The following is a 26,324-nucleotide window of genomic DNA, read 5'->3' as shown; positions in this document are numbered from 1 at the left end:
AGGATAAGGCAGGAGGGATTGCAAGTTCAAAGCCAGCTGTAGCAACTTAGGCCCTAAACACCTTAGCAAGACCCTGTCTCAAAGTGAAAAATAAAATGGAATGGGATGTGGCTCAGTCATTAAGCACCCCAGTTCAATCCCTGGTACGAACAAAACAAAACCCCAAAACTGGAGGTTCTTTGCAAAGACTGGGGTAATCAGGCCAAAGACAGGTTGGGAACCAAAGTTGAGACCTAGTCAAAACAAGAACTAAGAGGAGCATAACTAAAGTTTGGTCAAACAGTCTTGTCCTCTCGAACAGAGTCTTTCTCCATTGATCCATGTTACTACAGCCCTATTCCAGAGGCCTGACTTTGGGGATTCCAAGTTCAGGCCATTGACCCCCCAAGACAAGCAGAAAAAGTAGTGGTGAAAGGCAGGAAAGTAAACTAATATGTTCATATTGGGAAGACAAAGTGAGATCCCAGTATTCAGCACTGTCTTAAGGATGCTGGTAGGAGGTTTATGTTTAAACAGAGTTAAGAATTGGGCAAGAGGTATGCATAATTAAGCAATCTTGGTCAAACTGTGGTCTTGATCATTATTTCAGTCTAGTTCTGTGAGGTATCTTCAGAGAGGTCTTTATCACTTCATGGGGTAATTCCACTTGCTGCTCAGGATGTTTATCAGATCTCTGATCTTGGATCCTCCCCCTAGCTTTGGTTCCCATGAGATGATTGCTCCTGCTTGGTGGACAGTCTCATGGGGGATGACTTCCTGGAAGGTGTGGAACAGAGACTGAAGACTTCTAGGTGCCACTCCAGGGGTCTGAAACAGGATACTATAAAAGCAGATAGTGGAACATTTGCAAATCAATCTAGGTTAGGTAAATTTAGGTCTAATAAGCATTGTATTCCTAGTTTGTAGATGACTACTTAAATGATTAACATGCCTATATGCAGAGCTGAGCAGTGACCTGATGGAACCTTTAAAATGAAGTTTTATCCTGCTTTCAGTTACCCTTTGGGCATCTGAAGGCCTAAATGATGAAGTCACTGCTTGTAGCAAAAGCAGCCTAAGTTCCTGTTGTACTCAAAGAGTTTTATCATCTTAGAGTAAAATCCAGTGACACAAATTCCAGTAAAACTGGTCCCTTTGCCTCTGATCACCAACTGCATTCTTGTTTTCCTTTTGGTTTCAGCAAACACACATGCTGCAGGTTAAACTCCGGGCCTCACACATGCTAGGAAAGTGCTCCAGTGCTCTACAGCACTGAGGACAACCCAGCCCTTTTTATTTTGAGACAGGGTCTTGTTACATTGCCATGGCTGGCGAAATGGATTTGTGATTCTCCTCCCTTAGCCTCCTAAGTAGCTGGGTTGCGCCACCATGCTCAGCTAATAGTATTCTTATGTTTCTTAAAAAGGCAAGGCCTGCTCCCACTTTGGGAAATTTTTAATCTGCTTTTTATTCTGTTATTCAACTTGGCATATTTGTCTTCTGCAGGTCTTTCTTCAGATGTCACCTACTTCGTGAAATGTTTCTTAACTACTTCATGTAAAATTGCCCAAAACCTCTGAGTTCCCATTTCTCTATTAGCAAAACATAATAATAATTATAATTTTTCTCTCTCCCACAGTAGAATTTAAGCCACATGTGTGCAGGCAGGTTTTGCCATGTTTATTCACCGCTGTATTTCTAATGTTATCCTTCGGTAATTGTGGGGCAGTGATTTCAGAACTCCCTGTCCAAGATATCAGAAGCCATGGATGCTCAAGTCCTTTATATAAAATGGCACAGTACTGGTATATAAACTATGCACATCCTCCCCAAATCATCTCTACATTACTATTATATCTAATGCAGTGAATGCCTCCACATCACTTCATTCGTAGATCCAGCATAGTACTTACTCTGCAGTGCAACAAAATCCAATTTTTAATTTTTGCTTTTAGGTAACTTTCTGATTTTTTCTTCTGAATTTAAAAATCATTTTGGTTAAATTCACCGACGCGAGAACCCGCAGATAGATAATGCCAACTTTATATAGCTGATTCCGTTTATATGAAGAACAAAGACTGCCAAAATAAACATGGTTTAGGGAACATATACAAATGGGGTAACCTTAACAAAAGCAACGCTGAAAACAATTCTGGAAAATACCTCGGGAAGCACTGTGGACAAGGCTCCAAAAATTTGGCGAGGTTCAGTCAAGCGTTTATTGTGTGAGCATTTGATTGCTTTTCAGCTGTGCCTATGCCCACGTTATCTTCTGCGTATGGTAATTAAAAATAATCATGACTAATAGTGGAAGCTAACCCATACCGATTCTCCTAAACATATCTAAATTAGGGTTTTGTTTAGTCACTTTATGTTGCCGCCTAACAGAACAATACTGGCGGCTGACCCGGGCACCTGTGGCAAGAGACTGCCTATCCTATTTGCCCGGTGCACCCTGCCTGCCACTGCTGATGCACGCGGACCAGCGGGCCCGGAACTTCGCGCGCGAAGAGATTTCATCGGCCGGAGGTCGCCGCGCCGCGCCGCGCCGCGCTCTGGGAAGTGTAGTTGGCGTGGCCCGGGGGATGCCGGGAGTCGTAGTTTTCCTGGGGTTCGCGGGATGGCGGGGATTGCTCGCGGCTTTTCTGGGGGGCCCTTGGCAAGGATTATCCTGAGTCTACTAGGACGGCCCGCCCTGGGCTGAGACGCTTCCGGCTGCCTCTTCCAGGCCGTGGCGAGAGCCAGCGCTTCTCTCCGTGTGAGTGGGGCGACAGTACGGTGTCACGGCAGGGCCGGCGGGGCGTCGAGCACAGGCCCTGAGCTGCTCTGGGCCGCGCGGCCCGTACGTCGGGAGGCGCCGGTCGGCGGGCGACCTGGGGGTAGTGGTTCTGCGCCCAGCCCCACTGGCGTCTGGGGACCCTTGGGGAGGGAGCGTGCCAGCCAAGTGAGCAGGGGTGTGCTAGGGATAGCAGGGGTCGGGTGCCTCAGTCCTTTGTGGCTTCGTTAGCGAAGCAGAAATCATAAAAACAACAATAGCTAATATCTACAGGGAACGTCCATGTGCCCGGCACTAGGAATGAATGAACTCATTTGATATCAAGTCGAAGTCTCGTTGGTTGGCCCTATAACTGTTCCCATTTCATAGATAAAGATCCCGGGCTCAGAATGGCCAGATAATTGCTTAAATTAATCCTTGGACCAGGACTAGGACTCCCTTCCTGCCTTTGCTACTTACCGTTTTTGTTGTTGGTTTTTTCTGGTTTGTTTTTGTTTTTGTTTTTGTTGTTGTTGTTACTTTGTGCACGTCCTGAATCCTTAGTTCTTAGTCTTTCTCACATCTATAAAATGTGGTAGTAATACAGTCCTCTGCATCTCCTTGGGATTGGTTCCAGGACCCCACCACCCAACCATCCAGGTTACCCAAATCCTCAGATACTCAAGTTCTTTCTATAAAATGATACAGTATTCACATACAACCTATGGGTATCCTCTGCTATTCTTTATCTGCAGATTATTTATAAAACCTGATGTAAGTGGTTGTTATACTGTATTGTGAAGCTTAAAAATAATACATAAAAAGCACTCAGGATTCTTGCTGTGGAGAAGGTTGTGTATCGTAGGGTAACTACTTCCACGACCCCTTCCCTTTGGCAGAGGTGCTCCACCTGGAGCTTTCATAGCACATTCAGCTTATTCTGCTTTCTTGCCAGGGGTGGCACACTGAGTGTCCCACTGTAAACTCAGACAGAGTTATTGCATAGGAAGCTAACACTTCTCTGGCTGTTCCATGCAGAGTCTTGCTATCTACTGAGCATTTGGATTTCTGCCCCTCCCAACTGGTATGTGTAATAGGGAGAGAAGGGTTATTTGGAACTGTGGATACCCTTAAGGATGGCTCTGCAGGGTAAGTATTTAGGAGCAACAATCTGGCATGTCCCTTGGACTGGGGACAGTGTTTTAAATCATATTACTTTCGGGAAGGTTTGGTAAGGCCAGGTACATCAAGAGAGAGGGTGGGAAAGTTTACAGGTTGTGTTATACTCACAGTTCTTGAGAACATAGCACTCCACAGAGGTCCACTCAGGGAAAACACCTTTGTTGTGATTCCCACAGGAAGGAAAGGGCAAGGCAGAGCAGGCAGGCCTAGGATCAACTAGCTATGTTTGAAAGTGCTATCCCTGGGAAATTCAAGTTCATCATGACTATTAGAGTGTACAGTTTAAAACTATGTAAGGCCCCTTAATATCCACAGATGAGTCACAATTTACTTAGAGGAAACTGATAACTTAGGTGAGGAGTGAAGTTTGGCAAATTGGCTTAGTCAACATTCTTCTCACTTGGTTTGCATCATGTATGTGGCTTTGCTGGGACCTAATGGAAGTTATAGAAAGTTGTAACTCCCTCTATTCAAGCCACATCTTGACACCAGATTTTTTCATGGCACCTTTTTCCTTTTCAGACCTACCTCGTCAGCACTCTATTCTCCTTTCATAGGAAGATTAAGAAAGAAGGGATGGCTACGGATTTGCTGCCTGCTCAGGTGACAGTAAGTGAAGTTTATCTTTTCTAGGAATTGCCTTCTGGCTTCAGAGATGTGGGCATATTTACATATTTTATATCTAGTGATAAAGAATCCAGAACCTTGGAAGTTTTCCCCAGGATCCTGGGCTTATTGAGGGACTGCTGAGGAATGGGCTTCTTTGTTCCCAGGAACTCTTATTTACCCCAAACTCACTTCATGACCAAAATTTGAGTCAACTCTGAATATAGTCTTCCTTTTATAGTAGGTGCTTGGTAAGAAGTACAGGGTAATAGTCTTTGTCTTTGCAGAGGATATGGTTGCACTTAAGGTAGGGACATGGAAGGGCCAAAAGACTCTTAAGGAACATTTATTGAACACTAACTATGTGTAGTATTCTGAGCAGCACCCTGGGAATACAAAGAGGGAAGATTTTATTTCCATCTTCAGGGAGTTCATGGTACTGAACTAAATGTCCAAGAAGATTTAAGGGAAACATCCTAGAAGTGGGGTCATTTGGAGTTGATTCTGAAGACCAGGACCGATATTGGTGGTTAGAGAAGACCAAGCACATTCCAGAAGTTCAGGCTGGCTTGGGTTTTGAGGCTAGCACTGGGGAGGACACAGGGCTAAGACCTCCCCGAGGCCTAGTGCAGCCATGAAGTTGAACTGGCTATCATCCCTATTAACTATCTAATGGATGCCTTTATCTCTTCATCTGATTCTCTGATTTTTTAATTTTCTTTTTAAGAAATCTTTTCCCGTTTGAAAATTACTCATTACTTTTACCATTATCTTTCTGAGGATCAAACCCAAATTTCTGTCCTCAGGCCTGTCCTAAAGTTCTAGTCTGTCAGTCCCAAATCCTTATAAAATATTTCCGTATGAAATTTCCATCCTTTCTTCCAACATGAGCTCCCTTTCCTGTTTGTCTCCCTTCTGTGAATTTTCTATTCTTCTATGTCCCAGAGCCTCTGCTTTTCAGTGGCTAGTTTTCCAAAAAGTAGTGATAATCCATGGATTAAAAACATGGACCTTGAAACTTGACTTTGTGGGTTCAAATCCAAGTTAGGCATGTAACCTTGGGCAAGTGATTTTCTCTCTTTATACCTCTTTTCCTCGATTTAAGTGGGTTTAGTAATATATATATATACCTCTTAGAACTGATCTAATATCTATCTTTATTCTTAGATAAAGAAAATGTGGTAAATATACACAATGGAGTTTTATTTAGCCATAAAGAAGAATGAAATTATTTCATTCTCTGATAAATGGATGGAATTGGAGAACATCATGCTAAGTGAAATAAAGCAGACTCAGAAAGTCAAGAGTTGAGTGTTTTCTCTCAATGTGGAAGCTAGAGAAAGAGAGAGAGAGAGAGAGAGAGAGAAAGAGAGAAAAGCTGGGGAGGGGAAATCTCATGAAAATAGAAGGGAGATCAATAAAATAGAGGAAGGGGATCAAGAGTGAGGGAGGAGGGAAGGGCATGGGGAATTAAATCTACCCAATTATGCTATGTCATATACATAGCGAATATTCATCAGTGAATTCTGCATACATATATGTGTATGTATATATGTAATTATGATGTACTAATTAAAATAATAATAATAATAGAAGGGAGATCAATAGCATAGTGCAAGTGGGAAGGAAAGGGAAGATGCCAGGGAAGGAGATTGAACAGATTGTTTTGTGCCATGTATGAATATGACATAATGAATCCCATTATTATGTGTAATTATAATGCAGCAACAAAAAATTTAAAAATTTATCCTTTTTGTGTATTGACTTCCTTAGTCCTTACAAGAGGATTACTAATATTTGCGTTTTACAGATGAGGAAATTGAGGCACAGATATGCAAGTCACTTGCTTATAGTCCCACAACTGACTTTTGAATCCAGACAAGACAGTTTTTTACTGTTAATGTTACACTCTGAGAAAGTACAAGTAAAATGCTGAGAACTGTACATGGTGCATATTGGATTTCCAAAATTACCAGCTGTTCCTATTATTGGCATCAGCAACAGCCTGTGCATTATTTTAGGACCAGCCAGTTTTGGTATGTCTCTCTTTACTAGACTGCGCTTAACTTTGACTCCTTAATTACCAGGAGATGAATATTTTAAGGAAACAAAGATATAAAGACCAGCAAAATGCCATGCAAAGTAATACTAGCTATTAATAGTAATACCTTCTGCTTAAATGTGGGGCTCTTCACTATCTAAGCTTTCCCACAGCTCCAAGCTGGAGAAACCTATTTCATTTTAGCTAAGGAAAGATGAGACAAGTTTATTTGCAGCTCATAGCCAGTTTCTGTGGACAGTGAATTCAGTACCTAATTCTTTCAAATAGGTGTTCTGGGAACCTAGAGTGACCCAGTCACAGGTGTCATTACCCTCTTTGAGTTAGTTTAATGGTAATATCCAATGTCAAGTTCTGTCCTCATTCAGCATACTGTGAGACGAATTTCTGTTGTCTGTTAGAAAAATTAAATAGCAAACAAGCATAATTTTGGGGGAAAGTAGAATCTTCACAGATTTTATAAATATCTCATTTATTTCAATGTAATATAATTTATCATCTGGGGAAAAGTACATGGAACTTGGTGCTGATTGCTTATTAGTAATATAAATGACATCTTTTTTGCAATAAATTGATACCTTTTATTGATATTTTCATTGTTTTTCTTAGAATCTTTATTCTTTTAGAGTTGTTTTAGATTTAGGCAAATATTGCTTAGATAGTAGCCTAGTCATATATATATAATAATATAATAATATCATACCTTGCATCCAGTTTTCCATATTCCAGGCATGTTACATTAGTATGCTACACTTGTACAATTAATGAGCCAACACAGTTACCTCATTGTAGCTACAGTTCATACTTTATTTACATGTCTGTGGTTTTTACCTATATCCATTTTCTGTTTCAGGATTCCATCCAGGATAGCACATTACATTTAGTTGTCATGTCTCCTTAGGCCCCCTGAGCTTTTAGTTTCTCAGACTTTCCTTGTATTTGATGACCATTACAGTTTTGAGAAGTAGTGGTTAGGTATTTTGTAGAATGTCCCTTCGCTATGATTTGTCTGAGGTTTTTCTCATCATTAAACTGGGGTTATGGGTTTTTGAGGGAAGACCACAGAGGTAAAATGTCATTCATCAAGTCATATAAAAAATGCATATTAATAACATGACTTCACTGTTGATGTTGACCTTGAACATATGACCGAGGTAGGGTTTGTCTGGTTTTTCTACTACATTACTCTTTTTCTACCTTCCCATGCCATAATCTTTGGAAGGAAGTTACTGAGCAGCCCACACTTAAGGAATGTGGAATCTATATACATTATTTGGAAACCTGCAGAGAGGATTGCCATTCTTCCCATTTATTCATTTTCTTATTCAATCATGTATTTTATCAGTATGGTGACAGATCTTCCTACTGTTAGCATACACCAATTAAAAAAAAAATTTTATTGGTTGCCTTGAAGTTTACAATGTGAATTACAACTAGTCCATCTTTGAGGAAAATTCTGTTGCTTTATGGTAGTACAGGTACATCCTAGTAGTTTTCTCTGTTATGTCCATCCATTCCTTATGACTTTGCTGTCATTCATTTCAGTCATTCATATGCTATAAACACCCATTATTATTTTTATTAGTTTAAGCAAACAGTTATCTTTTAGTTCAGTTAAGAATAAGAAAAATAGGGACTGGAGTTGTGGCTCAGTGGTAGAGCACTTGCCTAGCATGTATGAGGCACTGGGTTTGATTCTCAGTACCACATATAAATAAATGAATAAAACAAACATCCATAAATATAAAACATTTTTTTAAAAAGAATAAGAAAATTTTTAAAAAATTATTTTAGAACTGTGGCTGTAGATCAGTGGTAGAGTTTGTCTAGCATGTACAAGGTCCTGGATCTAATCCTCAGCACCGCAATAACAAACAAGTTTTAAAAAGATTGTAATTTATCTTCCTTTACTCTTCTCTCCTCCTTTTTTTGTGTATGTTCAAGTTTCTGACCTATATTATTTTCTTTCTCTCTGAGGAACTTGTTTTGCCATTTCTTGAAAGGTGTGTCTGCTAGTAATGAATTCCCTCAGTTTTTGTTTCTCTTAGTCTTTTATTTCTCATCCCTTGTAAAGGATGATTTCCTCAAGGAAGTATAATTGTAGATTTCTGTTTTTTTTTCTATATATACTTTAAATATTTTATGTTACTTTCTCGTCTACATAGTTTCTAGTGAGAAAATTCACTGTAAATCTTATCCTTTTACCTTTTCAGGTAGGATTTTTTTTCCCCCCTGTCTTCTTTCAAGATTTTTTCCTTGACTTTGGTTTTCTGCAGTTTGAATATGATATGCCCAGGTGTAGATTTTTTGGTATTTATTATTCTCGGCATTCTCTGAATTTCCTGGTTTTTTGGTTTGGTATCTGTCACTAACTTGGGAAAATTCACAACTATTTTTACTTCAGATATTTCTTTTGTTCCATTCTCTATTTCTTCTGGTATTCTAATTTCTGTAATTTTAAATGATCAAGTTGTATTTTTAACATGGAAGAATATGCTTGATGTTTCAGTAAGAAACTTAGGGGTATAAAATAGCAATCATCATTTGTCACTTCTCACAGTTTCTCTGGACCAGGAATGCAGAAATATCTTACATTCACTATACAAAATCTTGAATCCAAAAGGCTTAAACTCTAGGGGCTAGAATTATCCAAAGTCTCAGGTGCTCACATGTCTTAGGCTGTGAATGGGGCTGTTGGATGGAACATCTGTTGTAATAACTCCATGTGTCTTGGCCATGCAACATGGTGCACAGGCTCCACATGAGCCAGGTGGAAGGTGTATTCTTTTACTACCTGTCCTTGGAAATCATCACCTCCACTGAATTCCACGGGATGCTCACAGAGCATGTGAGGTGAAAAATTAATTGGTCATCTTGAGAAAGCACAATCTGTTCTATCTGTCAGAATTTAAAATGCACATATATGTTGACCCAATAGTATTGTCTTTAACAGTTTATTTCATAAATATAGGTGTACATGTACTCAGATATATCTGTATGAGAATGGTTAATGTGCACTATTTGTTATTTAAATACCCATGAACAAGGGAAGTGATTAAATAAATATTTTACAGTGGAATTTATCATATATCATTAAAAAGAATGAACTTGTATATGACAGTTGCCTGTCATTGGTTGGTGCTGTGCACTAAGAATATATGAACCATGAATGTAATCACCTATGTCATTTAAAATTTTCTAGTAATATTGTAAAAAATAATGTAAGTAGAAGCAATTAAGTGAACTTAGTATCTTTAATTCAGTATATCCAAATATTATCTTTACATGAAACAATATAAAATTATTACTGAGATACCATGTGTTTCTTTGTGTGTGTATGTATGTATGTGTGTATATTTATATGTATATACATATATATACACATATAGTAAATCATCTGCTATGTATTCTATATACATGTATATATAGTATATCTCAATTCAGAATAACTACATTTCATATGCTCAGTGGTCACTTGTGGCTGGTGTCTACCACATATTGGGCAGGAAAATCATAGACAAATCATAAAAATTTAATATTTGAAATCAGGTAAAAAAGATTTTATATTGTATGTAGAGATTCAGTATTTGAATGACCATTGGGTTCTCATTAGAAAAAACAAAGGTCGATTCACCCATTTGACCGAGGTAGACCGCCTACCTCGAGGGACGGTCTTCAGTAATCACAGCCTCTAAGGCAGTCAACATGAAGAGACAGCATAGTGGGTGAGGATGGCAGGGCGGAGTGCACTCTCGGGCCGATTTGGTCCGAGTTGTTTCCATCTTTATTCTGTGTCTTTGCAGTATCGAGGTGTCTCTCAATGCCTCCCAGTATTTGTCTCTTTGATATTTCCGTGATCCAGGCAAAGCCCAGAAACCCCCTGTTCTGGCCACAGCCCCACCGAACACAGTGATAGGGTCTCGCTAAGTTGCTTAGGGCCTAAGTTGCTGAGTCTGGCTTTGAACTCGACGTTTTCCTGCCTTGGCCTCCTGAATCACTGGGATTACAGATGCTCCTTGCCTTATGAAGGTGTTACTTCCCTGCAAGCCTACATAAATTGAAAATGTTATAAGTGAAAAAAAATGTAGTTTATGCATCTAATCTACAAGACATCATAGCATAGCCTTGCCTACCTTAAATGTGCTCAGAACATCTTATCTAACTGTAGGTAATCTAACATAAAATCTATTTTATAAGTAAGTATTGAATATCTCATGTAATGTATTAAACACCTGTATCTAAAAAACATTGACAACACACTCTACTGTAAAATACTGGTAGTCACCCTGGAAAGAGAGCAAAATTCAAAATTCCAAGTTTTTTTTCCCCTTTCTTTTTTCTCTCTCTCTCTCTCTCTCTCTCTCTCTCTCTCTCTCTCTCTCGGTGGTACCGTGAATGGAACCCAGGGGCACTTTACCTTCATCTATTTTTATCTTGAGACAGGGGCTCCCTAAGTTGCCTAGTTTGGCCTTGAATTTGTGATTCTACTGCCTCAGACTCTTAAGTTGCTGGAATTATAGGCATACACCATGTGCTGGGTTCCAAGTATGGTTTCTACTGAATGTAAATCTCTTTTGTACCATCATAAAGCAAAAAAGTCATTCCAAACCAGAGCAAGATGGGGACCATCTGTATACTTATTATTGAACCACTCTACATTTCTTTTTTTTTTTTTGCTGTGCTGGGGACTGAACCCAGGGCCTTGTGCTTGCAAGGCAAGTACTCTACCAACTGAGCTATATCATACCCAGCCCTACCACTCCACATTTTTATGTGTAGGAAGATAGGTATTGCTAGAGTTTGCCCTCTTTAACTCCTGTTAAAATTTAATCCTCATTATGAGACATTACTCTAAGAGATGGGACCTTTAAGAGGTTATTAGGGCTCTGATCTAATGAACAGATTAGTTTATTCAGGTGATTAATGGATTAATGGTAATCTTGAGAGTGGGTCTGCTGTAAAAGTAAGTTGGACTTGACCTCCCCCACATTCCCCATATCTTACCCTGTGCTGTTTCTGGACTCTGCCAACAAGATGTAGCCCCTTGACCTTGGACTGGAAACATCAACCAAAACAAATCTCTTTCCCTTATAATTTACCCATTCTGTGGTATTTTATTAACAATAGAAAGTAGACCTTTGAGACAAAAATGTAATACATTTCTCGCATAGATAGCATGTATGGGTCCCTCAATGGTACAAAAAATGTTTTAAACATACATGCTTTATGTCACTGACATGTTCACATCTTGCCCATGCTCTTTGTGATGACCTTGTGCTCATGCATGGGTTGCTGCTTTTGTACTGTATTGCTGATGCATCTTGCTCTTGAGCTGCAAAGTGGCCATGATGAGCAGTCATCAGCTGGTAGAACCTGGTTGCTAGTATGATTCTGACTTGTGGTCAGAGAGTACCAGCTTAGGGGCAGTGATTGTAAGCCTCAGTTTTCTCATTTGTAAAATGTGCCTAAGAGTTAGGCTAATGATCTTTATTCAATGCCCAGGGGTTAGTGTCCATTTTGGCAGACCCTAGGTTTCAAATGCTTCTGTGAATAAGCTTGTGACTTTAAAATTTATTAGTTTAAAAAACATTTGGACTGGGGATGTAACTTGGTGGTAGAGCACTAAACATGCACAATCCCCAGCACCACAACCAAACAAACAAAGCAAAACCATTTTTTTTTTTGTACTAGGGATTGTACCTTGGGTTCCCAGGGTCTTGCTAAGTGGCTTAGGGCCTCACTATGTTGCTGAGGCTGGCTTTGAATTCCTGCTCCTCCTGCTTCAGCCTCCTGAGCCACTGGGATTGCGGGTGTGTGCCACCACATCCTGCAAACAAACAAACAAACAAACAAACAAAAACTTTTAATCGAAGTAACATATACATATAGAAAAGTCTATGAAGTGTCTGGCTTGATGAAATTTTTACAAAATGAGCATACCTTGGAACCAGCATCCAGGTCAAGAAATAGAACATTAGCAGGTCCAGAGACCACTCTGCATGAGGAGCCACACTCTGAACTTGTAACCACAAGTTCATTCTTCTGGTCTTTGAACTTCATATAAATGGAAGCACACAGGATGTACTGTTTTAGGCATTTCTTCCATGCAGTTGAGGTTATTTTATTCTCATTATTGTACGGTACTACATTGATGTATATTCTTCAATTTAGTCCTCTCTGTTGCTGCTGTGGACATTTAGATAGTTTCTGGATCTGGGTCTTAAGATTAATGGAGCTGGGCAGGTAGGTTGGTGCATGTGCACTTGTAATCCCAGCTACCTGGGAGGCTGAGGCAGGAGGATTGTGAACTCAAAGCCAGCCTCAGCAAATTAGCAATTTTAGTTGCTCAGCCCTAAGCAACTTAGCGAGACCCTGTTGAAAAGAAAAAAACAAAAAGGACTGGAGATGTAGCTCAGTGGTTGAGCACCCCTGGGTTCAATTCATGGAACCATTCATGGAACCAAGAAAAAAAACGTTAACCATTTTTTTGAGGGTACTATGGATCGAACTTGGGGGCGCTTTGCCACTGAGCAACATCTCCAGCCCTTTTTATTTTTTGAGACAGGGTCTTGTTAAGTTGCCCGGTCTGGCCTGCAACTTGCAATCTTCCTGCCTCAGTCTCCTGGGATAACAGGGCTGTGCCACCTCAATCTGCTAAGTCTTTTATTTGGATTGTTCCTTGGAATGAAATGTGAATAACAGGAACCACAGGGTTTGCGCAGATTCTGCCAAACAGATTCCAGGTACTTGTTCCAATTTGGCATCAAAGCTAGGACTCTCTTGCTGGCAGCTGTGGGACACAAGGAGGATTGAGGAGGTGGGTACAGAAGGGACATACACCAGGGTAACAACTTCTGGGGACTTTTTTGGCTGTGCTTGTCCTGTTTGCCTCCCTCTTCAAAAATTCCATGTCTTCCTTCCCCAGAGCCAAAGGTCAATTTCCTTTCTTCAGGAAAGATTTCATCCCATTTGGCCTACCTTGTCCTGCTCCCCAGATCTTTGTATACACTTTTTTCTTGGTTTTGACATTTTACCTTCTATGATAGGTAGTTACTTCCTCTGAATGTCTTAGTCCAGATCCATGAATTCCTGGGAAGGAAACTTACACTTACTTTGGAAATACTGTAGCCCAGGTACAAGCGGCTGCACGTTTAGGAATGTCTACTCAGGGACTGGGGGTATAGCTCAGTGGCAGACCACTTGCCTAGATGCACAAGGCCTCGGGTTCAAGCCCCATTACTGTTTAAAAAACAAAAAAATGTCTGCTAAAACTTAGCACCATTTTACCTCAGTGAGGGTTTCCCTAAACTTGGTCTGTGTGTCTAAACCATCTTGAGTTCTAAGTCATTAAAATTTACATGATGGGCTGGGCAAGGTGGCACATGCCTGTAACCTCAGTGATTTGGGAGGCTGAAGTGGGAGGATTGTGAATTCAAGATCAGTCACAGGGCTGGGGTTGTAGCTCAGTGTTAGAGTGCTTGCCTAGCTTGTGTGAGACACTGTGTTTGATTCTCAGCACATGTAAATAAATAAATAAATAAATGAATAAATAAAGGTCCACCAACAGCTAAAAATAAATAATATAATATAATAAATAATAAATAATTATATATATAATGTTTAAAAAAGATCAGCCTCAGCAATTTAGTAAGGCCCTGAGCAACTTGACAAGAGCCTGTCTCAAAATTAAAAAAAAAAAAAGGGCTGGGGAATCTGTCAGTGGTAAAGTGCCTCAGGTTTAATCTCCAGTACCAAAAAGAAAAAAAAAAATTACATGATGGGCTGGATGTGGTGGCACACACCTGTGGTCCCAGTTACTCGGGAGACTGAGGCAGGAGAATTGCAGGTTCAAGGCCAGCTTCAGCAACTTAGCAAGGCTTGGCAAGACCCTAAGCAACTTAGTGAGAACCTCTTTCAAAATAAAAACTAAAAAGGGATGGGGATGTTACTCAGTGATCAAGAGCCCCTAGCTTCAATCTCTGGTATCTAAATAAATAAATAAAACTTACATGATGGGCTGGGGATGTAGCTCAGTGATAGTGCTTGCTTAGAATGTACAAGGCCCTGGGTTTAATCCCCAGCACTGCAAAATAGTTTTTTAAATTTTTTTATTTATTTTATTTTATTTTTTTTTATTGTAAACAAATGGGATACATGTTGTTTCTCTGTTTGTACATGGCGTGAAGGCATACCATTTGTGTAATCATAAATTTACATAGGGTAATGTTGTTTGATTCATTCTGTTATTTTTTCCCTTCCCCCCCACCCCTCCCACCCCTCTTTTCCCTCTATACAGTCCTTCTTTCCTCCATTCTTGCCCCCCTCCCTAACCCTAACTCTAACCCTAACACTAACCCCTACCACCCCCATTATGTGTCATCATCCACTTATTAGCGATATCATTCGTCCTTTGGTTTTTTGAGATTGACTTATCTCACTTAGTATGATATTCTCCAATTTCATCCATTTGCCTGCAAATGCCATAATTTTATCATTCTTTATGGCTGAGTAATACTCCATTGTATATATATACCACAGTTTCTTTATCCATTCATCAATTGAAGGACATCTAGGTTGGTTCCACAAATAAATAGTTTAATAAACAAAATAAAATTAAAAAAAAAAAAGAAAAAAGAAAAAACAAAGGTCAGAAAACCATAGAATGGCCTTTTACATGCTGAAAGAAACTGTCATCCCAAAAGTCTACAGTGAAAATATTTTTCAAGAATGAAGGTGAAACAAAAGTATTCTTGGGTAAAAGATAATTTAGCTAATGTACTGCCAGCAAACTAGCACTACAAAGTGTACTATAGGAAGTTCTTGAAACTAAAAGAAAAATATGCCAGATGGGAACTTTGATTAGAGCATTATAAATGGTAGCAGTCTGGATGAATACCTCTAAGTTTCTTTAAAATGCATAAGATTGTTTAAAGCAAAATTGAAATATTATATTATGGAGTTTATAATGTATGTAGATATATATGATAACTGTGGAAATAGAATCCTTCTGCATCTGAACTGGTAAAGCTCTATCTTCATCTCTGGGCTGATGATGTCTATTTTTTAACCCTTGGCCAAACAAAATAAGGACAGCGTATGTTGCTTAGAATCTTAATAGCACTGGCAACTTCCAGTTGCCTCTTTACTAATGGTTTGCAAACTAACCTAAATGGTTTGACAAGCTTTGTTTGATTGCATAAAATGCTCCTGCTGAAAATTCCTCCTTTGAGCTGTCCTGAAAGGTTTTCTATGCAGATCCAGAGAGTCCAGCATACCGTCTGTGTGTGGAAATATGGGAAATCACAGTAGAGTGTCTCCTGGTCTCCCAGGGGTTCTCTGTGTTCTCTTTCTTTTGCTGTACTGCATGTACCCTTTGCCTTTAAATAAAAGCCTTTCATAAGTATGCTCTGTGAAGTCTGGAGAGTCCTGTCACCTCTGAACTGGGAAAATCTTTATAGCAACCATAGAAGGGGTGGTGGTATCCTATATAACTAACTGGGTTCTTGCATTCTGTGTAAAGTGATCTATTTGTTCTACATAGATTAGGAATGATGAAGAATATATGTTGTTATTCTAAGAACAGCCACTAAAAATGCAAAGAGGTATAACTAAAAAGTCCATATAAAATTAAAATGGAATCTAAAAGAATTCATGTGGGCATGCCTGTACTCGGGAGGTGAGGCAAGAAGATCACAAGTTTGAGTCCAGCCTCAGCAAGTTACCAAGACCCTGTCTCAAAATAAAAATAGAAAGGGGCTGAGGATGTGGGTCACTGGTAAAGCACTCCTGCATTCAAACTCCAGTACCCCCTCCCTCCCAAAAAGGAATTCAAGCTCTGAGGTGTAACTCAATGATAGAGTGCATTTTTAGTATATATGAGTCCCTAGGTTTGATCCCCAGCACCACAAAATTAGTTAATTCCAAAGAAAGGAACACTCACACACTGGAAATAATATAAACATAATGGTTTAAAGAAATAAGTAAGATTGCTTTGCTGGCCCTTTCTAAAAATATCAAAAAATAATTAGGGTGACAACTTGTATTCTTCTGAACAATATTGTGTACAGCATAATACACACACACACACACACACACACATACACACACTATTTCAACAAATAGAGATTGTTTTGTCACTTGCTCTTTCATATGAGGCAATAATATATTAAGTTCATATTCTGGTGGCAGGCATGTCAAGTTACCTCATTCTATTTAATGACTGCACAACATTCATGGAATATATATATATATATATATATATATATATATATATATATATACTATAATTTGCTTATTCATTCCCTGATTGGTAACTGTATGGGTTGTTTTCAATTTTTCACCATTGTATTTGCTGCTATTAGCAATTTACTACAAATTCAGGGGCTTAAAACAAGATATTCAGTAAATATTAACTTTTTTGTTGTCATTTTGTGGTGCTGGGGATTGAACCCAGGACCTCACACATGCTGGGGATGTGCTTCACCACTGAGCTACATTTCCAACTCTTAAATAATTCTATTTTTATTTGTCTTACAACTCATAAATTCTTTTATATCTCTGTTCAGCTAATGGTATTTTCCCTAGTTTTCCAGCTTTTCCCTAGATGTACCCTGATTTTTTTTCCCCTTAGGTATTTAAAAGAAATTAAGTAGCTGATTTGAAATATTTAGAATCCCAAGACATTTTCAGTTTTACTTGCTATGCATCACAGTGTAACCTTCTTATCAAGTTTTCCATAGAGGAAGATTGGTCCTGAGTGAGTAGAAATGGGTTTGCCGTTCCAGGAGTCTGTGACATTCAGGGATGTGGCTGTGCTCTTTAGCCAGGATGAGTGGTTGCATCTGGACTCTGCCCAGAGAACCTTGTATCGGGAGGTGATGCTGGAGAATTACAGCAGCCTGGTCTCACTGGGTAAGGACTTTTGCCTATAACGAAAAATGTGCTAAATTACTTTGGATCTCCCTCTTTGCAATTCAGAGTCTATAGGTTTCCACCCTATTGTACCCCTGGAAAAGTATCCTGTAGAAATGAAAGTGAATGTTTGTGTTGTGATGATCTCTCTTTTCTCATACACCACTCCCAATCAGTTTTTTTCCACTCAGTTGGCCAGTGACTAAATCCCAAAAACACATAGAACATATAGATGTTGAAAATTTAAGAACACCTGTCATAGAGGCATTCCTTGCCAGGGCTCTATGTTATTTCTGAAATAAGACCTGTTTCATGATCCACCATCTGAAAACTCCAGTGCCCCTTATAAGTGTTTGTGGTGCTCATTCCACCTTCCTGGGTTGCCTTCTCTTCCTTTTTGGCTCAGAGTAAGCAGGATGTGTGTTCTGTTTGAGGTTGCTGTTTATGCCATCCATTCAAACTCCGTTTCCTTCCCCTTGAGCAGGGATTCCATTTTCAACACCTAAGGTGATTAGTCAGTTACAACAAGGAGAAGATCCCTGCATGGTGGAAAGAGAAGTTCCTCCAGACACATGTCCAGGTGAGTGAGAGACTGGAAAATGGGCACAAGGGAGTCTTTATAGATGAGCAGGTCATGAAGAGGCAGTGGTTGGGTGACTTTCTTGAAAATACTGGGCCCTGTTGAAATACTCAGGGCCAGTTGCAATTTATTTAAGCTATACAGTTTACTTAAATACCTACAATTATGTAATTGCAGTTATCTAATCCTAGTCTATTTTCAATCATGGATTAAGTGAAAAAAGGCAGGTTTTAACCCCAAATTAACCTACCTCAAGCCAGATCTTTTCACTTAAAATCAGAACTGAGCTTAGGGGTTGAGCATATTTCATAACTTCAAGACAGATCGATTTCATGTAAAGTAAATTATAATATTCTGATTGTAGCTTATTAGAAGAAAAGAATATGTCTATTTCTTTTCATGATAAAATAGAAAGGAGAAAAGTGATGTAAGGGTAGTAAGTAGGAAAAAGTTGTTTTTCCTCCAATTACAAGGGGAAATTATGCATATGGCTGATTTACTCCATATTTTTCTTTATAATGAATGTCTCAAACTTAGATCAAATATTCTCAACCCAGTTATGCTTCAGGACTATTGTGATTTTAAAACCTGAATGTCTTTTTTTTTTTGGTACCAGAGATTGAACCCAGGGTCACTTAACCACTGAGCCATATCCCTAGCCCTTTTTATATATTATTTAGAGATAGGGTTTTGCTGAGTTGCTTCAGGCCTTGATAAGTTGCTGAGAATGGCTCTGAACTTTGTTCCTCCTGCCTCAGCCTCCCAAGCCACTGGGATTACAGGTGGGTGCCAGTGCACCCAGCCTGAATATCATTTTTTAAGAAAGACTGTTTCCCCTTTCACAGACTGTGCTATGAAATTATAATCACTATGCTATGAGACAATTCTATGAAATTTTGTGAAATCACAAAATTTAAGAAAAACAATCTAAATATTTTAAAACTATGGAATGCAGGATTTCCGAGAGCATGGGAAAAATATGAGGAAAGTGACATTTGTGTAGAAAGGAGAAAGTGAAGACAAGTTACCTGCTTCATTACCTGGTGTGTGCAATGGAGAACAATGAGAAACTGGAGATCTCATAGTATTCAACTTGAGCTATTCACCTGACATTGTTCTGTTTCCTCAGACCTCTGATCCACCTGATCATGTATATGTAACTTTACTTCTCCCAGGGTAGCTTCTTCATTTTCAGTGTTAATTTATCCAGTATATTCTTTTATACCACCCCTCAACCGCTTTCCCTTTTTCCACTATACCATATTGTTTTCCATCCAGATTAAATCCACATTTAAGATCAGATGTCATCAAAACTCTTATATGTATTGTTGCCAGTTTTATTATCACATTGATACATCTGTCTCTTCCAGCAAAAGCATTAATTCTTCTGATTTATTTCAGATTTCAAGACTTTGCCTGAGATAGAAGCATTTCCTGCCTCACAGAACATTTTTATTGAAGCAACAACTCATGGAATAATAAAGAAAAAGTCCACCAAGTATGGTCCCTGGGACATCAACTTTGGGGAAGCTGTAAAATCTGTAAAATCTGAGAGCAGCATAGTACAGGAGGAACCTCTTAGGGAAATGGCAGCCTCCTCCAAGAAAACTATCAACAGAGATGAAAACCCTACAAGTCTTGAGCTAGAGAAAGGCTCATTTGTAAATAAAATTATTGTTTCACAACAGAGTATTCCCATAGAAAAGATACCCAATATGTATTACACGTTTGGGAAAGATTTTACACAAAATTTTGATATAATGAGATGCTTCCAAATCTACCCAGGAGCAAAACCTCATGTCTGTAATGAATGTGGGAAGAGCTTCACCCAGAGTCTTCATCTTCTGGAACACCAGAGAATTCATACCGGGGAGAAACCCTATAAGTGTAATGAGTGTGGGAAAGCCTTCAGCCACAGGTCATCCCTTCTTACCCATCAGAGAATTCATACTGGAGAGAAGCCTTACAAATGTAATGAATGTGAGAAAGCTTTTAGCAGCAGTTCAACTCTGATCAAACATCTGAGGGTACACACTGGAGAAAAACCCTACCGATGTAGAGAATGTGGTAAAGCCTTCAGCCAGTGTTCAACCCTCACCGTACACCAGAGAATTCATACTGGAGAGAAACTCTATAAATGTAATGAATGTGAGAAGGCCTTCAACTGTAGAGCCAAACTTCATAGACATCAAAGAATCCATACAGGTGAGAAACCATATAAATGTAGTGAATGTGGGAAAGGTTACAGCCAGTTTGCCTCCCTAGCTGAACATCAGAGACTCCATACTGGAGAACAACTATGTCAATGCTTGGAATGTGGGAGAACTTTCACACGCATCTCCACCCTTATTGAACATAGGCGAATTCATACTGGAGAGAAACCCCATCAGTGTAATGAGTGTGGGAAGACCTTCAACCAGTATTCATCCTTTAATGAACATCGTAAAATTCATACTGGGGAAAAACTTTATACATGTGAAGAATGTGGAAAAGCCTTTGGTTGCAAATCCAACCTTTACAGGCATCAGAGAATCCACACTGGAGAGAAACCCTACCAATGTAATCAGTGTGGAAAGGCGTTCAGCCAGTATTCATTCCTAACTGAACATGAGAGAATCCACACTGGAGAGAAACTCTATAAGTGTATGGAATGTGGGAAAGCCTACAGTTACAGATCAAACCTCTGTAGACACAAAAAAGTCCACAATAAAGAAAGACTCTATAAATGGAATATGGAAAACCTTTTATCTATGTCTCCTCCCTTACTCAGTACCAGAGATACCTGAGAGGAGAGAAGCCTATGAACTTTAATTCATCTCTCTCATAATTCAGGACTTTTCACTGGACAATAATCAGGAGAATAGTAAATAAGGCACAAACTCCTAGTAGATTTAATCTCTTTACTTTTGTAGCAAAAAGACTAGTTACCACTAAATGAAATATATGAAGAGTGCTGACTTGTCATTTTATAAGAACCATTGAATTCTAAGGTTTCTAAAACTTTTCATTTTTTTTAAATTTGTAGAAAAAGTATAAAAGGCTTCACTTAAAAAAAACATAAATAGTAGTTGAATATAAGTTTTCTTTCTCATTAGATCATAATCTCTAAGAGTAAGCTTTGGTGTGTGAGTTTCCTTTTAAAAATAGTCATTGAGTTAATAATATGAATAAGTGTGGGGCCTCATTTCTAAAAATGGCAGGTTCATGTCAGGTTTGGTGGCACATACCTGTATTCCCAGCAACTTGGGAGCCTGAGGCAGGAGGATCACAAATTCAAAGGCAGCCTCAGCAATTTAGCAAGGCCCTAAGCAACTTAGTGAGACCCTGTCTTAAAATGAAAATAAAAAGTTTTGGGAAGGGGATGTGGCTCTGTGGTTAAGTACCCCTGGGTTCAATCCCTAGTGCCACAAACAAAACAAATAAAAATGGCAGGTCCACATAGGTAGTGTTCTATTAATAAAGAGATGCTAAAGATAAAAAGGAATTCTTTAATCTTTCATGTGAAAATAACAAAACCCTTTTTGCCCCATAAGCAAGTTAAAAGTATATGTGTGTGTCTACACACACATACATTTATGTATACACCTGTACAGTCGTGTGTATGTAACAGTGGGTATGTGTTTTGAAAAATGCATTGTTAGACAATGCATTGTGTCGTTACACAAACCTTGATGATCTAGATCAATTTGTATGCCCTCTTGATGCAATCAAGAAATGTGGACAAACATAAGATACACGGGGCTGCTATGGTGTAACACGGCATACTGTTTGGTAGTATTTTTTTAATAAGTAGAAGGTATATAAAATTACAAGAAGTATAGTATAGTAATATGTAAACCAGTAACAGTTGTTTATCATTATTATCAAATATTATGTATTTTAATAATTGTATGTGCTATACTTTTTTCTGACTGGCAGCGCAGGTTTGTTTGTACCAGCATCACCACAAATGAATCATGTGCTAACATGTTACAACAACTGTGACCTCATGATAGCCTGCAGTGCCACTGAGTGGTAGGAATTTTTCAGTTACATCATGATTTTATGAGACCACAGTTGTATATTGGTCCATCATTAACCAAAACATCATTGTGTAGCACATGACTGTATACACATCTGTATGTATACATATGCATGTGTGTGTATACATATCAAGAGTTTTGGAAATTTTTTTCAAAAGTCCTTAACAATTACAAAATACAGACTTACTAATTTAGAATTTAGTTTTTAAAATTAAAAATTTGCCCAAAGAGCAAAATTGCTTTCCTCTATTAGTTCTCAAATTGATATGGTTTTATATGGCTGAATAGAGTCTTATAGTATTATAGGAGGTGGAGTAAACTGATGTAGGTGGAAAGACTGTCATGCAAATACTTTCTTTGTTGTAGAGAGTAAACATTTGACATAATTTCATTCTCTACACCTGGTAGCTTATAAGAGCCAGGAGAAATTTAGTTTAATTTAATTATAACCTTTCATTTTACTAATGAATTGGAGTTCAGTGGGCAGAGTTAAGAATAGAATTGAGATCTTCAACTCTGGTGTTCTGTGATAATTTATTTCCATCATCCTCTAATCCAGAGAGCACTCTTTGTTTTGTAACCTGGTTAGATGCAATTGCAATAATTTAATCAGTTGTCTTTTTATCTTTGAGGGTTCCTCCTCACTAAAATCTTAATATTTGACTTGTAATCATAGTCCTTTTTCTTAAGAGCCTCTGATTGTACCTGTGTTTATAGTAACTATTTAAATACCCAAATCCAGCTAAGGTCCAGATGGTATAGTTGTTTGGGGGTATTTGCTATATATACGGTTTCATTTTTATTACACCTTTTTTTAAGGAATTCTTATGTGTAAAGTTAAGTATATTAAACATTCCATTCATCACTTAAACATCTAATTTCCCCAGGCTTATTTCCTTCAATTCCACATTTAACAGTTGGTGTTATTTAAAAATTGTTCTAGTTCAATTAGCTAGACCTTATATAATTCTTAATTAACTTGTTTTAGTTCATCATAAAGTGTAATTTTATGTATTTAGTGTATTTATATTTGCAAAGAAAGTAAGGCTTTTAAACAGACCTCAATACTTAACATTTTACCCAATACAGTTAATATACTTAATACCCAAATTTTGGTTTCTAAATGCCATTCCCCATTAAAAGGGTTCTTTGGAGAAATAACTGATTCCATGATTGGAGCAGAGGAAGTATAAGGTATGCCTGGAATATCATTTTATGAAAAAAATACATTTTACAAGTAGCATTTGAGGGTTAATAGGGGGACATCAAGAAGGACACAAGAGCCAACTTGAGGGTACTCCCACTGGCCAAATTTAGGATAACTTAACCATCAAAAAGATTAATCATTGTAATTGGTTGTAATGCACTGAGAAGAAAAAGCTCAACAATGAAACAGACAAAACTTTTCATAAAATTATTTGAAGAATACCATTTTCAAATATACATAGAACAATAGACTTAGGAAAATTAAGGAACATTGTTTACATGATGTCGACCCCAGATACCAATTCAAAAAGAAAAAGAAAAAGAAAAAATTTGTTTTTATAATGAGATCTAGTTATTAAACTGAGTTTCACTACTTATGTGAAAAACTGACAGGTGGCTTCTGATGAGATGTAAAATGAAGCATAAATAATCATCTACAATGTACTGCCAAATGTTTAAGGAAAATCAAATCTACCATCTAGACTTATCTTCCTGTTCATAAGAAATACAAGTAGAGGAATAAGTTTAATTACAGAGTCAAAAAATAGACAAATCTAGTGTTGGGAACTTTATATAAGACAACTGATTTAGACTTTTCAAAAAGTCAAGTAATAAAAGGTAGACTCTTCTAGATTAAGATACCCAAGTTACACAAATGCAAAGTGTGATCCTTTATTGATTTCTGACTCAAAAAAAATAAAATGGCTATAAAAAGACATTGGGGGGATATTTTGGGGAAACAGAATAGAAAGGATATTAGATAATGTGATATGTTTAATTTTCTTAGAAGTGATGATGGTATTGAGGTTATAAAGGATAAAGCCCTTATATTTAGGAGATGTATATGGAAGTTTTTAAGTTTGAAAAGTCATGACTGCAGGATATTTTCAAATAAATATGTAAAAATACTAGCTGTTGTTGAACCTTTGTGTTGTATATATGGATATTCATTAGTCATCATTTAAACTTGTATGTTTAAATTCCTAATAAAAACTGAGGCAAAAAGTGATTGGATAAAATGATGATTATGAAGGCTCCAGTCAGAATTTACCCTCTATATTCAGAGAGTTCCAGTTTGAGAGTTTGTCTTCCAGGGATATAATCATTAGAAGTAAAATAACTTTGAATTTATACTGTCTCCACTTTAAATGAAATAGGTACACACCACCTTCTTTCTCTTACTGAGTATAACTAATGCTTGGGGCAGGTGTCCAGGGACCCTGAGAAGTAATGACAGCAGGCATATTTGAGAAGGAAACCAGAATTTGAATTAAGACCATTTGACACTCCTGGGCATTCCTTTGGTGAGGACAGTGGTAGTTACCAAACACCCACACTTCGGAGAGGTTAACTCTTGTCTCTGGTCAGGGGAACTATAGGTCAAAAATGGTGAAGAGTATTTCCACTGCTGTACTTTTTTATTATCTTACTGCTACTTGGACATGAATGTGGATATATCCATGAGGTATATGTCAGAGAGAACCTAAAACCTTGCCTTTCTAATCAGCAGATCAGGAAGATGAAGAGACTCCTGGGAGTTGAAAGGTATCAGTGTGGTGACAGATAAGAAAGTGATCTCAAGTGATCTCACAAAACTGTTCCTGCAACCCTGGGCTCACACTTGATCCATACATGTACAGGTCTGACCTTAATGGGGTAGACTATTGCTTAGGTCTGACATTGACCTTAGGGGTAGATCTGTGAGTGTTTAAAAAACTGGACAGACAGAACCACAATTCACAGCCCACAGGTGAATTGGAACTGTTGACTAGACTTCTACAAAGAAAAAAACATTTTCCAGAAGAACTGAATCCTCAGTCTCACGATACTCAAAATGTCCAGTGTGCAATGAAGAATGACACAAATACATCAGGAAAGTTTCAACAACTGGTTAGGAAAAAACAGTCACCACCTCCAAGATGACACATGTTGGAATTATGAGACAAAGAGTTTATGTTTTATGTTTTAAAAATTTTAGTTGATAGTAATTGTACATAGTTATGGGGCAGAGTGTGACAATTTGTGTATACAATGTGTAATGGTCAGGTAATTGCCATTTTATCACTTCAGACATTTGTCATTTCCTCTGGGAACATTCAAAATCCTCTCAATTAGCTACTTTGAAATATACATTGTTGTCAACCATAGTTATCCTATAGTAGTATTCAGAATGTTAGAAGTTATTCATCCTACTTAACTGTACCCTAAAAGCAGATACTTGGAAGAATGTTTCAAAAAGTATGACCATTCCAGAAATGAATCAATATGTCAGATTTTTCAGGAGGAAAATAAATGAAATTTAAAAGGAACCAAAGGGAAATTTTAGAACCAAAACTATAAAAACAAAAAAACAAAAATGAAAAATGAAAAGTCTCAATAGAATGGAGATGACAGAGGAAAGAATAAACTCAAAGGTGGATTGATAACATTCTGAGCAAGAGAAAAAAACTCATGATTTTATCAATCAATGTAGGAGAAGGCACTTGACAAAATTAAATACCCATTCATGATAAAAACTGAGAAAATCAGAAATACAAGAGTTCAACCTGGTGCCAATCATCTACCCAAAACCCATAACTAACATTCAGTGGTGATCAACCAGATGCTGTTAAAGTCTGGAAAAAGTCACAGAGATCCACTCAACACTTCTGTTCAACAGTGTACTAGAAGTACTTGCAGTCAGGCAAGAAACATAAAAGGCATACAGACTAGAAAGGAAGAAATAAAATGGTTTGTATTCACAGATCATGTGATTATCCACTTGGGGAAAAAAAACAATATATCAACAAACTAATGAGTTCAGCAAGATCACAAGATATTATAAGGTCAATGCAAAAATTATATACTGGCAATGAACGATTGGAAAATGACATAAGATACTTCATTTACAATTTTTTTAAAAAAGGAAAGGAAATTAAATCATAGGAATATAGCCTGTAGGACTTTATTTTATTTTTATTTTTTCCTCTGGCGATTGAACCTAGTGCCTCATGCATGCTAGCAAGTGCTCTCCACTGAGCCATA

General features: G+C 38.0%; 1 protein-coding gene across 1 annotated transcript; it reads left to right on the top strand.

The window, feature by feature from the left end:
• The first annotated feature begins 2,601 nt into the window (after positions 1-2,601).
• Positions 2,602-24,561, top strand: Znf354c (zinc finger protein 354C). Its single transcript, XM_047555880.1, is given in 6 exon segments — positions 2,602-2,737; positions 4,439-4,525; positions 17,366-17,492; positions 17,977-18,072; positions 19,474-20,799; positions 20,802-24,561. Coding segments are annotated over 5 exon segments (1,680 nt in total). The 5' UTR covers positions 2,602-2,737; positions 4,439-4,492; the 3' UTR covers positions 20,900-24,561.
• The last annotated feature ends 1,763 nt before the right edge of the window (positions 24,562-26,324 follow it).

This window comes from Sciurus carolinensis, chromosome 6, assembly GCF_902686445.1.
Source record: "Sciurus carolinensis chromosome 6, mSciCar1.2, whole genome shotgun sequence".
Lineage (NCBI taxonomy): Eukaryota > Metazoa > Chordata > Mammalia > Rodentia > Sciuridae > Sciurus > Sciurus carolinensis.
Note: the sequence above shows the minus strand (reverse complement) of the source record. Positions and strands in the feature narration are given on the sequence as shown.